Source organism: Amaranthus tricolor, chromosome 5, assembly GCF_026212465.1.
Source record: "Amaranthus tricolor cultivar Red isolate AtriRed21 chromosome 5, ASM2621246v1, whole genome shotgun sequence".
Classification (NCBI taxonomy): Eukaryota; Viridiplantae; Streptophyta; class Magnoliopsida; order Caryophyllales; family Amaranthaceae; genus Amaranthus; species Amaranthus tricolor.
This window is the reverse complement of record NC_080051.1, coordinates 16,398,821-16,414,776: the sequence shown is the minus strand read 5'-3', so window position 1 is coordinate 16,414,776 and position 15,956 is coordinate 16,398,821. Positions and strand designations below refer to the sequence as shown.

General features: G+C 30.0%; 1 protein-coding gene across 1 annotated transcript; it reads right to left on the bottom strand.

Annotated features, from left to right (window-relative positions):
• Positions 1–1,708: 1,708 nt before the first annotated feature.
• On the bottom strand, positions 1,709–6,219 carry LOC130814100 (laccase-2-like). Its single transcript, XM_057680102.1, has 6 exons — positions 6,062–6,219; positions 5,704–5,855; positions 5,327–5,571; positions 5,111–5,245; positions 3,460–4,455; positions 1,709–2,062 (listed from the first exon to the last, which is right to left on the bottom strand). Exons 1-6 carry the CDS (start codon positions 6,173–6,175, stop codon positions 1,932–1,934), a joined length of 1,773 nt encoding a protein of 590 aa, XP_057536085.1. The 5' UTR covers positions 6,176–6,219; the 3' UTR covers positions 1,709–1,931.
• Positions 6,220–15,956: the final 9,737 nt, after the last annotated feature.

Sequence of the window (15,956 nt, the reverse complement as noted above, 5' to 3'; positions counted from 1 at the left end):
ATGTAAAATATTTATTTTATAAAAGCTTGTATAAAGATTTGAAACAAAATTTGTTTCTACTACTTTAAATAATAAATTTATCATCATTTCGTGATATTATAACGACACGACTCATGACTCAGCCGGTTCATTTTGTCGACACGACCAGTTCAACTCTCATCTTATAACCAATTTATTAATAAAATAAAATAAAAAAATTTGTGTTGTAACTCGGATCATGATTTAACACGGGCACAACCTGCTTGCATGTGTCCTGTAACGGGTCAATATTTGAGGGTGGCAAAGACGACACGACATGATCACTAACATAGCCCCTCTTGACATGAATCGTCAAGTATGTGCACTACAAAAAAATGCTGCATCCTCTTAGTCTTATATCCACCACGCCTATAAACTTGATAAAACAAAAATTTAGCTACACTTATTAAGCGTGATCTAAATTTACCTACACTGGTTCAAAGCAGGCTGAAAATAAGTGGGTCTACATTACAAAAAAAATCGCATTAATACCGACTACCTAAAACGTCGAAAATCAATCGGTATAGGCTTATATTGACTAATTTCCGACTATTCTGGGTAGTCGGTATAATATTATCGATATTTCATTTTAGTAGAATAACAGTCAAAATTTCTAACTGACCATCGTCAGTCATAAAGTAACTCGAAAATTCCGACTATGAAGTTAGTCAGAAAATAGTAGGAAATTCCTGACTAAAAGCTAGTCGAAAGTTAGTCGATACGCATTGTTCTTGAAATCATTCCAAAATACACATGAAAAGGTTTTAAAAAAATTTCCGATCAATTTACCTGTCATTTTCCGAATGACTGGTTAGTTGAAAAAATAAAAAAGGTAAAATTATTGCCACGTCAGCCCACCCTGCTTCACCACCTCATCCGCCTGTCCAAGTCATCATCAATAACATACTTTCCATACAAATGCATCCACCAAATTTTGAACTCAAGACCTCCAAAATTTTACACCAACACTCTAACTACTAGACTATTTATTACTTAGTGATACTTATAACTTATAACATAATGTTCCTACTACTTATAACACACCTACCACTTAGTGTATTATTATATTATATTATATATTATTATTATTATTATTATTATTATTATTATTATTATTATTATTATTATTATTACTACTTGTATTAGTGTACTATTAATTAGTTGTATTAGTATATAATAATTAGCTGTGTTGATATATTATTACTCGTATTAGTGCATTAGTATATTATTAGTTATGTGAGTATATTATTAGTTGTATTTTATTAGTACTTCTATATTATTTGTTATGCTAGTATATTAGTATATTATTAGTCTTGATGTATTGGTGCATTATTAGTCGTATTAATGTATAATTAGTCGTCGTACAATATTAGTATATTGTTAGTTGTAAATGTATATTATTACTCGTATTAGTGTATTATTAGTTGTATTAGTATATAATAATTAGTCGTATTAGTATATTTTTACTCATATTAGTGCACTATTAGTATATTATCAGTTATATTAGTATATTACTAATCGTATTTAGTGTAGTATTAGTATTACTATAGTATTAGTATATTATTAGTTATATTAGTATATTATTAGACATATTAGTGTATTATTAGTAATAAGGTAGTATTAGTATATTATTAATCGGAAAACAATATCCATCCAATATTGCACTACTTTGGTTAATTAAAGCAAGATATACAACACAACTCTAAGTTTCACATTGTGATTTTTTATTGAGGAAAATTATTGGGAATTGGTTCAAAAACGAAAATAATGAGAGGAAAAAAATTAAACTACAATTTAATGCCTCAGTTTTCACTCCTGGCTTCAACTCTTAGTTCTCTCAAGTAGAACCATACAACAAAAGAACATAAATTAAAACCAAACAAAAAAGATTAAAAAGAAAATGATCTCATTGATTAACATTTGGGAAGGTCCTTTGGTGGAGGTGGCACCCTCTGATTTGGTTGTTTGCCATCAAGAACAAGCCACGCCATTCTTAATCCCCAACTCAAATGCACCTCAAAATGGCAATGCATGAACCATACTCCTGTTTACAAACAATATTATTATAATATTATAAGAATCTAAAAAGAGATTAATCCAAGTATTATATAGGCATTATTATCAACGCCAAAATTTGCGTTATTTGTTTTGAACAAGGGTATAAGTGTGTTTGGCAAATGGCTAATAGTTAGTAGCTGATAGCTGAATTATAGTGGCTGCTTTGATCAGCTGATTTTATTATCTGGTTTGATGAACTGATTTTAAACCCGCTGTTATGAGTAGCTTGTTGAAAAACAGCTTATTCATATCAATAACTTGTTTCAATTAGTTAGTTCATCAAACACTAGCATTAGCTGGTTTGACCACACAACCTTCTATTTACATCAAAATAAGCTAAAATTGCTCAATAAACTAATTTGCCAAATACCTCCTATTATTTGGAATAGTATTAAATAATATGAATTATTGCAATAATTATCCTAAATATAAGGTTTATAAAATATAATAAAAATAAACAATATTCTACCATTAATACTAAATTTATTAATTATTATAAGAAAACTTGTACAATATATTTATTTCATTGTAAAATATATTTATTTCAGAATTTGTGATTTGACTTTTAATTATATTATCGTGATGTATAAAAAACTAAAAATTCTAAAGTTGCATGCGTGGTGGTGAGACTAATTACTTGGTCATTAGTTAATGGTATATTTTTGCTAAAAGAACGTTTTTATTATTCCTAATTGTGGCACTTGTATTAATTATATTCTAGATAGTTACAAAATTACAACCTTTATTGGTATACAATCTAATCTGATTTGATAAGAGGTCCTTATCTGATTTTATAATAGTGGTCTTTAGCAAGTCAAAGCTTAATTAAAAGCAACACTGGATAGATTATAATAGGTTTCAACATAAATTATATCCTACATAGTTGCATGCATCCTTAATTATTAGGCTCCTCGTGTAATGTTGACTGTCTAATCCTTATCATGCTCCTTAATATTTTCATGATAAATGTTCAACAAAATTATAAAAAATAGAATTTTTTAAATAGTAGATATATTATTTATAAAGTATTACAATTTAATGAAGAAAAAGAGACAAATATGGAGACCACAACTATTAAAAAATATAGAGATTAAAACTATTAAAAAATATTTATAAAAAGTCAATGGAAATTAAACATGTAGAAATTACAAGTAATATGAAAATGACGTTAGTGTATAATATGTAGGGACCATATGCATTAATAAAATATTAAAATGAGATTGGACCGGATTAATTATGTCCTAAATTTCTGATACGAATAGAAAATATTTGTAGAGAAACAATAAATAGAACGACTCAAATTGACAAATAAAAATAAAAATAACTAAAAGGAACTGAGGAAGTATTGATCAAAATAATCATATAAGTGATCGATAGACTAACCTGGATTATCTGCCTTGAACCGAATGGCGACCCAACCTCCAGAAGGGACGCCGACAGTGTTCCGAGCAACAGGATCAACAAGATTATAGTTAGAAGGGTCTTTACTAGCGTTAAAATTACCAAAACCTTGTCCAACTACATAAAAATCATAGCCATGTAGATGAAGAGGGTGACTTTCAGCAGTAATGATGCTAGTATCTTGTAATACAAGCTCCACATTTGAATTGTATGGGATAACCAACACTTTTGTACCATTCATTACATTAGTGTTATTAGGTGGTGTGCCCGTATAATTAAATTGTTTAAGAGGAATTTGTGGGAAATTGGTAGTGTAAACATTATTATTTTGACCAAAAAAGTATGATTGTAATAGGGCAATTGAAGGAAGGGCCATAGAAATATTGTTCACTGTGGCAGCAAATTTGGTACGGTTAGTAGGTCCTTGACAAGTTTGGTTTTTAGGGCATGGGGTAGTTCCAAGTCCAACGGTGAAAAAAAAGTGTTTATCCACGCTTTTTGGGACATCAATTGGGAATCTGGCATTGTTTAAACTTCGGAATTTTTGAGTAAAATTCATTACAAATGAAGTGTCATTGATGACAGGGAGGGGCGGAAGATCTTTCAAGGTTACATTAATTATGTTACGAGTGGCCGAGGAGGAGGAGGAAGATATTGATGGTGTTTGGTACTCTAGAATAGCTGCCGCGGTGGTGTTGTCAAAGGTTCCATTACCAGTGGCGTAAGGCCTTACAGCCATTAGGTATGTGGTGTGGGTGGGATTTGGCTTGGTTTTAAGGAGTACGTTCGTGGTTTGTCCAGGTGCAATTACTAGAATGTTTGTATCAAATGGCTTTACATAGAGTGCATCTGCTTCAACCACTTTCATGGTGTGGTTAGCGATGCTGAAAAATAATTCGTCATTCAGTGCAGCATTGATCAATCGTAAAAGATATGTTTTTCCCGGCTTCACTTTAAGTTTGTATGTGTCTGCCAATCCTATTAATTAAAAGGCAATTTTAAATGAGATTAAACAAGATATAAAAGGGATTACTTTAATAAGACTATGTTTACAAATAATAGTCACATTGATATATAATAAGGTGCGATTTTGACATATCCAAGATGCTTGATCATACATGCCCTAAAATTATTTTTGCTTTAATTATTTCCTTATTTTAGCACATAAATTTTGAAAAAAAAATAAAACCAACAGTGCCTAAACAATTATTATATATTTTGTCCCGGTATTATTGTAGTGTAATTCAATTAACGAGGATCAAATGTGGCAACTATATAAGAGGGTGTTTGGCAATTATACTTTTAATTTTATCAACTTTCTTTGTTAAATTGGCTTTTGCTATTTTGTTTGGTCAAACAACTAAAAAATATTTTTGGTAAATAACTATAACTAGTTAGTTAAAAAGTTTTCTTTTAAGCCAAAATAAAAAATTACTCATAATAGCTTTTTATTAACTTTTATCTTTTTGGCATATTTATTCTCAAATAAACAACCAATAAATTACAAATAATTTTGACTAAAATATCTCCATAATAGTTGGATTAAACATCAAGTATAAATAACTGACATTTCAGCCAATAACTTCAGCTACCAACCATAGTGAAACATGCCCATAATTTCTATGTTCATTACCTTTAGTTCCGGTGCATGAATTATACAAGGGTCCTGGAAATCCGTTAAATGTATATGCATCCGATACGTTAGGGCCACCACCACTTTGAAGAGCTTGATTGATAACTGCTTCAGTATCATTGTTCCACCACTCACCTACATTAATTTGGATAATTGTATTTTTATATCAATTGATTTTGAAGGAGTAAAGTTTGGTTAAATTAGTCAATATATTACCAAATATTATAGTGGATTGCTTGTGAGGTTTAGGGAATGGGTAGGATTCATTTCTCCTTGGAAGAATCACAATTGGTCCATGAAGAGATGCCCTTAACCAAGAGATGTGAGCATGCCAGAAAAGAGTTCCACGTTGACCTTTGATCTTAAAATTATATGTATAACTTTGGTTAATTTGTATTGGACATTGTGTTATGTAAGCTGGACCGTCTGCCCATTGGCTTCCTAGTTGTCGAATACCATGCCTATAATGTCAAATTTTTATGGTTAAAACCTTGCGAAACGAATACTATATGTCCGAATATAACAGAGGCTATAAAGACAATATTTATATACAAGAATGTACAATTTAGGTAGCCTTAAATGTTAAATCATACCAATGGATGGAAACATTGTTTTTTACATGGTTTACAACTTTTATGATGACTCGGTCACCCTCCCTTGCAATGATTCTTGGGCCAGGGAACTTGCCATTTACAGTAACCATGCTCTTTGTCTTGCACAAATGTGTCACATTTTGCAACTTTATCTACAACATCATCACACACAACCCAAAAAACAAACAACAATAATTAAAGGATAAAAACATAAATAAAAATATTTAAAAAGTCATGACTAATGAATACAGTATATATTATCCTCTTTAATTAATGATTTTCTAAAAAAACCGTTTAAATAATATAATTATAATAAATTCAAATGAACAGTTAATACGAAAAGTCATATAATACTTACATCAAACCTATAGTGCCTTGTAATTCCATGGCACAACCAAATGTTGGCAAGAAAAAGAACAATAATTACAAAAAATGCTGGAGATGAAAGAGGACGAAATGCACACATTTTCATTTTAAATCTCTAATTCAAACTGTTTTGTAAAAGTTTGGAGTAATGCTAAGTGACATGTTACCAATTGTATTTATACACGAGTAAATTGGTAAGATATGTTTGAGTTGGGTGGCCATGCCAATTAGGTGATTAGAATTTTTGAGGAGGTTGTCACTCTAGAGTGTTATTTAAGTCAATTTTATATGGATATAATACCTCTAATATTAGAGTCTATATTAAGCTGTTCCTTCCCTAATTGAAAATAGCTTCAAGTTAAGCTGTTCCCGTTAATATGCTGGCATTCACAATAAGTCCAGCTTAATTTAACAAAAGATCCATCTCAAAATCCTAAGTAATTATACTTTAAAAAAGGGTTAAATAAAGTATAGTGAAATTTTTCAAATTATGTTTTGGGAGTCTTGGGTTAACAGTTTTAAGTTTTTTAAAGGTTTTTGTGTTTGTCTTTAGGAAACTAATAAACTAGTTAATCGGAAAATAAAAACAAAACTATGTAATTGTCTCCACTTTTGGGTTTCTATCCAATTCTTAAAATTCTATACTCAATTATTTTTATTGCTCTTTGGCTTTCTATAAGTTACACACTAGCTATAAGAAATGCTTTTATTATCTATGCTAAACACCCTAACACCACCTTGCCACTACTACATACGTACTCATCAAGTAACCAAAAAGAGTAACTCAAAAAACACTGATTAATGCTATCTCTATAACCTCTGCGATTCTCGATAAAGTATAAACGACATAATCTCTTATCACCAGGAGTGTTGATCAGCAAGTTTTCTACTTCTTTAGGATTGGTGTGAACTTCAGTTGGTTCAAAATTTAAAATACAATTTCAAATTCTTGTATACTTGTTCTATGATTTAACACCTGTTTTTCCAATTCAAATACAACAGAAAATATAGAGCTTCAAAAATATAATGTTGGTTTGTTTCAAAAAAATAGGTTAAGTTTGATTAATCAAACAATAAATTCGAAAAATACTATTCTAAAATCTTGTATCTCTTAGACTTCGTATATACAGTAACCTGCATAAGATATAATTAGATCATAAACATATGACATTTATCTTAATAATATAAAATAATATTTAAAAATATAATCTAACATCAATACGTCATCAAGGTTCTTAACAAAAATAAAAATATATCTTTCTTCATCAAGGGTCCTAACAGAATAGCTAGAGCCAATAATTAATTATTCATTATATATTATATTTATTTCTCCTTTATTTAATTTTTATGTTATTATTAATTTAAATGAGATTAACATTAATAATGCAACATTTCAATGCTTCAATATAAATAATCAAACCCTTAAATTATTTTCTAACAAACCAAACATATGTTATATATATATGTTGGCCAATTAATAACCCCAATAACCTAGCTACTACCTTTAGTAGCAGGTAAGTCCAACAAAAAAATAAAAATTAAAACAAATATAAAATATTAATCATTAGATAAACCACATTTATTTTATTCTAATGGCTCAGTCCTAGTTCACTTCATGTTAAAATTTGCATATAGTTTTTCTTTTACAGTTTTTGTCATTAATTTCTTTAGGCTCTCTTTATGTAGAGCTTTACTTGCACACATTCCTCTTTGTCAATTCTCCGAAAGAGTATGTATTGTCAATATGTTTGCTACCTTCCCCTTTCTGACCCTAATTTTGTGTGGGATTACTATGTTGATCAGCATGAGAATGTCTACAACTAACTAAAATCTAAAAATCAAAGAAACTCTCAGAATAAAAACTTTTCAATACATTTTTCAATTTTCCTTTATATATGCATTACGCTCATGTTAGTCAATTAGGAAGGTTAAGGGTTGAACGTCTAACTCATCTCATTTTCGATTATATTCTCTTCTTTGACCCTCAAATTTAATGAAATCTGAAAATCTAAATTGCTGTTTCTCATAAATTATTGCAATTGTTTCTTTTGACATGCAAAATAATTTTTCTTTTTAATTTAAAGCGTGAAGGTAAAGCCAAAAATAAAAATAAAATGTATTCAATGAAAAGGACTAATAAAAGCTAATTCTTTCCAATAGAGGGACTACATGTACTCATATTTAAGAATCTATTTTGATTGACTTGAAAATAATTTATTGTATATTTAATTTATTTTCACATAATACTATTCTTTAAAATTAAGTTAACATAGTGTATATAAAAATTAGCCAGACCATTTTAGTTCACGAGAGTCTATAGGAAGTCAAAACAACAGTAATGTAAGTAAAATACCGATCCTAGTTTTGAGCATGTGCAAGGTGTCAGACCGTACAATATCCTCTAAATCTAAGAGTTTTAAATATTAATTGATAATATTTTACATTACTTTTGCATTATTGTAATATTTACTTTTATCCCTCAAAATTGTGAAAAAAAAAAAGAAAAAAAAGGGCCTTAAATTTTATAAATCAACCATCCTTTTCTCAGGTTATAAATTATAAAAATTGGTAATTGTATTGTCGGAGAGAGGGAGAGCTAAGTGAAAGGTCCCACAATATGGAGACGATTATATAATGAGTGTAAATTTGGAGAATTGGTAGGTATATTGAATGTCATTGTTAACCAAACAGAGCTTCTAGGAAAGCTATTCATGAGTGAGCTAGCACGATGCCTGTCTCCTGTTAAGAGAAGGACATTTTATCAGCCTTTCTATCAACTATCAAGCAACACATGTAAATTAATTGATTAAGATTGATTAATTAATGTTAATTACATTGTGATTCCCTAATAGATATTTCTTGATCAACTCCAAATTCAATTAAATTTGTATTACACATTTTTTAACTTTTATGTGTCAAACACTCAAATATTTACGTTCATTTTTTAATAGTTGGTCGATATGATTTACGTGAGCTTAACATGGTCATACAGGTATGACCCAAATTTAACTACTAAAATTTAAGTTATGCAATTATTGATAGAATAATTTGCGAATTACGACCTTAAAATTTTACACTTTGGCGAATCATAACCTTAATGTTTATTTTGTGAATTACAGCTAGCAAAGTATCAAAATCTACGGCATTCAGGTCAAATCAAAGAATTCCGACCATTTTAGTAGTCGGAATTTTAGGATAAATGGTCGGAATTCTAAGATTAGGTTTGATGTAGACTTTGATACTTCGATGACTATATTTCGCAAAAAATAAACATTAAGATTGTAATTGTTCGCAAAAGTTTTAAAATTTAAAATTGTAAATCACATAACTATTTTTGTTAATAATATGCTTAGGTTGTGTTTATCCACAAAAGATTACTTGTGAATCACCCTAGATCGAGTCATCATTTTTAAATGCAATACTAAATTCATTGGATTTTGTTTTGCATTGTGGCCTATGGCATGATATGCATGCATGCAGCATGCATTGTGGCCTATGTTAATTGATTGATTAATTGAAACTAGTGATGGCCACGCAGCGGATTACCCGGAACCGAACCGGTCCCGAACCGCTTGAAATCGTCCTGGAACTTGGACCGTTCGCGACAGATTTCGAACCGCGGAACCGTGAAACTGCCGGAAAAAACCGCTCGAACCGGACCAAAGAACTGCGGGCCGGTTTACCCGGTCCGAACCGGTTCACCTGGACCACTGGTTTCAAGGAACCGCCCCGGAACCGTGAACCGGGCGGTTCACCCGGCCCAGCGGTTCTTTGGAACAGGCCAAAAGCTAGCCATTAATTAGCCGTTTGGATTTTTTGTGTAAATACACCACACTTTCAATCATTTTCATCCACAACTCATCCCTTCTCCTACTCTCTCTACTTAATTACTCAATTATTCTCTTAATTACATAATTAGTCTTTTAATTATTTCTGAATTTAGTTAATTACATAATTAGTCTTTTAATTATTTATTTATTTCTTAATTCCATTATTATTTCAATATTATCATGTCTTCTTTTTTGAAAAAAGCCTCTACAAAAGTTACTAAAGTGGCAAAATCATTAGGAGGTTCTAGCTTCAAAAGAAAAGCCACTTCAACTCTGTCGATATCAACAACAGCTTCGATTAGTAATTATAATTATGAACCAAATTATCTAGAAGGGTACGACCAACAATTACACGATTATGCAGAAGAAGTGGAAAGTGAAATACAAATTGAAGAAGAAGAAGAATAAGAAAAGAAACCAACGACCCCTATTGGGATACATAGATCTCGACAGTCATCAACGAGATCACATGAAGAACAACTACAACAACAACAACAACAAAGACAAGCTCGTGGTAAACGAGTTAATTTCCAAACTATCGGTTAGTTTTATAATTTTATTCTTCAAATTGATTAAATTTTAAATTATTATTTATTTATATATTGTGGTATTTAAGTATGTCTTTATATTTAAATTTAGATGAAGATGAACCAGTAAAACAACCTTTTCCGACAATGCCACCTCCTAGTGGTAGAGCTGTTATACATGTGTGGTCGTATTTTACAAAAGAACCAACCGACAATCCGGATGTTTTCTTATGCACTTGTCAAATTTGTGAAAGTTAAAGAGTTAATCCCTTAGTTTCATACAATTTCAGCAGACATAAATACTTTTTAAGTTTTTATACATACATCAATACATGATATTTATATTTTATAAATCAAGAATGTATTAAAAATTCATTTATTATGTTTTGTGAATATGTGTTAGGTGGTGGTACGGAATCTTTTAACAAACATTTAACAAAGAAGCATGAAATCACAAAAGAAAGTCATGTAGCAAGCGGCAGCGGGACCACAAGTGAAAGCCGACAGTGGGACATTCCCAGCGGAGGTATGCCTTTTAAATATAATCGTAATGATATGATTGATGAATTTTCTGAATATGTAATTTGTGATGAATTGCCATTTAACCATGGTGAAAGTAGGGCATACGAGCATTACACTAGAAAAACTTTGCAACCACAATATAGAGTAATCCTTAGGAACACTCTTAAACAACGCACAATAAAATTATATGAATCAATACGCTATGAATTAGTAGAAATGTTTAAATTTTTTAATGGTAGGGTTAGTATAAAAACTGATATTTGGTCTGCTCCCCCACATTTAGAACCTTATATGTGTGTAACAGCACATTGGATAGATCAAAATTAGATTATTCAATAAAGAATAATTGCTTTTGAGGTAATGCTCGAAATACATACGGGTGAAAACATAAAATACAGATTAATAGAGATATGTAAAGAATGGAACTTGTTAGATAAGATATTTTGTTGTTCCACCGATAATGCAACCGCCAACATTAAATGCATCGAACTTTTGTATAACGAATCTACTTTTAGTATTATCCTTGGTGGTAGATTATTACACGTACGTTGTTGTGCTCATAACTTATCTTGCCAAGCAGGTATTAGACAACTAAGTGATTTATTAGATCCCATTAGAGACATAATGAAGTGGCTTAGAGTTGAACATGTAAAGAGAAGATATAAGCAATAATGTGACCATTATCAACTAAAAAAAGTGTATTGGTCATTAGATACTCCTACACGTTGGGGCTCAACCCATGATTTATTAAAAAAAGCTATTACTTATCGTCCAGTTATAACACAACTGTATAGTGAGTGTACAGATAGCCATATATGTGATGAAACATGGGAACTAGCTATAAGCGTACAGAAAATATTAGAAGCGTATGTCCACACAACTAAGATTTTTTCATATGTTTACGAACCAAACGTCCACTTAGTAATAAGTGAATGTAAAACTATTTTTTATCATCTTCTTAAACATTCGCATGATGATACTAACATATATTTAAAGCCAATTCTTGCAGATATAATGGACAAGTGGAAGATGTATTTTACTGATTTTCCTTTTATTTATGGAATTGCGACAATTTTAGACCCATGTTTTAAGACGGAAATTCTTACTAAAGTAATTGAATTTTACTACCAATCATTAGATCATCCGCCTAATGATGTACATAATTATGTTGGAAATTGTAAAAAACTTTTAGCAGAACTTTATAATTACTTATGATTACTATGCTAGTGTATATAACCCAAGTGGCGATACGTCTAGGCGTACTAACGTCTCGGCACGTCCCACTTATTATAATCCCGTAATAGCTAACATAATAAGACAAGATGATAGTTTTGTAGGACCATCTTCTTCCTCACCCTCCACTTTATATTTAGAATTAGATAATTATCTTAAACATCACTTTGAAATTGACCAAGTTAAATATAATATTTTAGAATGGTGGAAAGAAAAATCCATAAATTTTCCATATTATCGAGAATTGCAAAGTATATCCTTGCAATCCTTGTTTTTACGATTGCATTGGAGTCTGCTTTTAGTGCAGGTAGAAGAGTTCTAGACGAAAACAGATCCCGTCTTGCTCCACATACTATTCAAATATGTGTTTGCAAGAAAGATTGGGATCAAAAGGAGCTCCGAACACAACGAATCAAGAACGATAATGATCAAGGGAATGATGATCCATGGATGATGATGGATACATCTGCATCATCGTCAAGAGGAGAGTCAGCGGAAGCATATAACCAACCAGATGATGAAGACGAAGACGAATATGATCAATCGGACAACGATCAATCAACATTCAACAACTATAAATAAAAGGTATGACAAAAAACTACGTGGGCTTTGATTCCTTCGGGATACGTAGGCAGCTTAGTATTCCTTCGGGTACTAGGTTCAAGTCCATTTTCTCCCTCTTTTTTTATTAATCATCTATATCTTTTCTTATTAATTTATTTTTTTCATTCTTTTTAGTAAATATTTTAATAACGATGACAAGCAATGAATTTCGCTAATAATCAAGTAATCATCAAAGGTACGTCCGCATTATTATAGTATTTTTATACTATATTTAAAGGAAAAATAAGAATGAAACCGATGGTCCGACCCGCCCGACCCGCGAGTTGGAACCGCCGAAACCGTTTCATGAACTGCCAAGGAACCATTTGGAACCGCCCGGAACCGGAACGTTCAAATCAGGTTCCACATGGAACCGGAACCGGATGAAATCGAACCGTGGCCATCAATAATTCAAAACATTTTTGCAATCAGTCATTTTGCCGGCTAATGTCTTTTGTTAAAAACACTATAAAAACCTAACATTCATGAAATAAAAAGTGATGGGGGAAATTGGAAGGTTAAGGCCAAAGTCATACATATCTGAAAATTTAAAAACAAAGTGAATTCAAAAACACTTCATATGATTCTAGCTGATGAGAAGGTTACTTTACTGTTTTATAACTTTTTCTTCTGTTATATATTTTTATGTTGTATCATCAAAAGTGAAGTCACCTAATAGTAATGACATTATTTACAAGCCATATTCAAAACAGTAATGACATTGAAGAAACACCACAAAAAGAACTCAATTAATCTTGAAATAATGGATGCAAGTTAATACTTATATAGTTTTTGGATTTCCAAATTATTTACTATAAAAATTGTTTGTTTGAATTTTTATTTTTTTTATTATTTATTTATTTATTTATTTATTTATTTATTTTTGTAATAAGTGGTTTGAAATTGAGAGTTCGTCTATGGGATGGCTACGCAGAACGAGTATGGCGCCACATCCAGAACACAAAACAGGAAAATGCAAAATTTATTTTAGTTATGCAGTATGCAAAGATAAAGTCATGGGCAGGTATTTTTAACTACATATATACAAATTAGATATTATGTATAACTATATATTAATGCTTTTTTTTTTTTAGGAAATTATTATGTCCAAAACTGTTTACGCAACAGTTTGATTTCTATTTATCCAGACATAGAAGAAGAGAGTTTCATAAGAGGTAAAAACTTTTCATATATTGGTTGTTGTTTTTATATATATATACATATATATATATATATATATATATATATTTTGAAATGCCTAAAATGTAATGTGGAAAGTTAAAATGATCATCAAATATGTAAATAATGTCAAATATGTTTAATTTAAATATATGTAATAGCATAATGAACACTACTATTATTATGTGCAATTTTTAATATCCAATTAGGTATTAAACAAAAACTAAAGTCAAAGATAAGTATGGGGATGAAGCAACTATGATTTTATGGGACCCTCAAGCTAAGATCCAAGTTGGTGCAACAACAAATGATGTTCAACTAATATTATATCTATAAAAAATTGTTGATCGTCATTTGTTTTATAATTCTCAACATGTTTATAGATTTCCGGAGAACATACAATTCAAGATGATACCAGTAACATCACACCAAATAAAAGACAATATCGCAATAATTTGATAATTTTTATTTTGGTTTTTAGAACTTAATTAAGTGAATTAGTTTTAATTTTAAGAATATACTATTGGGTTTCATTTTAGTATTTTATTGTTAAATGGCAAACAATATTTTATATCTTATTTGTATCATTGCCTTACCTCCTAATATTCATAATGTTACGTGTTTATTTTTGAAATTATAGTCTCTTTTTATTTGCTTTCCTACATATATTAGATAACAATAACTAAGAGTTTTTCATATTAATTAAGAATAATAACCATGTTAATAAATGCTTCTACTTAATCACAATTTTAAACTAAAAGTAGAAATATAAAAATTATTTAGATGTCATGCTTAATTAAAGAAACAATGATTAAAGACATGAATACTAAAAAACTTCTTACATTAAGAGTAGAAATTTATAATTAGAAAGGTAAAACCCAAAAATTAAATTTAAACTTAGAATAACTTTACTATAGCAAATATGTAGTTTCATATTAAGTTGGTTGACTATCAGAAAAGTTCAAGATCCGCCATGCTACAATTAGTTACTAATAAACGGCCAATTAATGATATGTGCGTAAATTTTTTGAATTATTAAGTTGGATATTTTTAGTTTTTCATTTATTGAGTATCAAAGCTTTTTAAAAAAAAGGAAAAAAAAAAAAAGAAATTTTGAAGATAATTAATTAACACTCCGAAGCAAATTGAAGTAGTTATCGATATAACTAGTGCTTTGAAGTTACACCAACCATGCAACTTGTTTGGTACCTTGTCTTACTTTCTACATTACTCAACTCCATCACACAAGAACATTTCATATTAGTAGGGCCATCTTAGGTTTCCCATTTTATTTAATTTTATTAATTAACAAATAATATTATATGCGTGCATGCATGCATACAATCTGCACGTGAACAACGACAATAATATATAGTAAAGTTTCAATGTATGTAGTCGAGACAACATTATGTTTCAACCATATTATGTCTTTTTATGAAGGATTTTTTTCGATTAAGAATTTAAAAAGAAAATTATGTTGAAACGAAAGTTTTTAAATAAGACAGTTTTATAGTGATATTTCTATTAGGCTAGCTGTTTTTATGGTGATATTTCTATTAGGCTGACTTGATGTATGTGATTTATTCTTTCTAAGTGATTACTTATAACTTTAAAATGATTATTAGCAATTTTACAATTATCACTTTTTTCAGCTATAAAGTGATCACGTATAACCTAAAATGATCATTCGAAATTTTAAAGTGACCAATCATTAGAGAATTAAATTAATTATATGAATTTGTCTCATAATGAGACGGTCTTATGCAACGAGCTGATGTTTTAATTAACATGATCATTGTTGACATATCCGAGCAAACAAAGCATGAATGGTGGAACACTTCTTAATTACATATTATAAGTTATTAAGTTGAATATACATTTATATGAAGGTCAAAGTAAGGTAATAACAATGACGACTTATTCGGGCTATGATCAATGGTGGATCTTCATTAGACCTCAAAGATTTGGCCTCCCGAATGTTTTTGGGTTCGTT

Coding starts and splice junctions, on each gene's coding strand:
- LOC130814100 (XM_057680102.1), bottom strand. CDS start 6,175: ATGAAAATGTGTGCATTTCGTCCTCTTTCATCTCCAGCATTTTTTGTA. Junction 5,856..6,061: donor CAAGGCACTATAGGTTTGAT/GTAAGTATTATA, acceptor ATGATGTTGTAG/ATAAAGTTGCAAAATGTGAC. Junction 5,572..5,703: donor AACAATGTTTCCATCCATTG/GTATGATTTAAC, acceptor TTGACATTATAG/GCATGGTATTCGACAACTAG.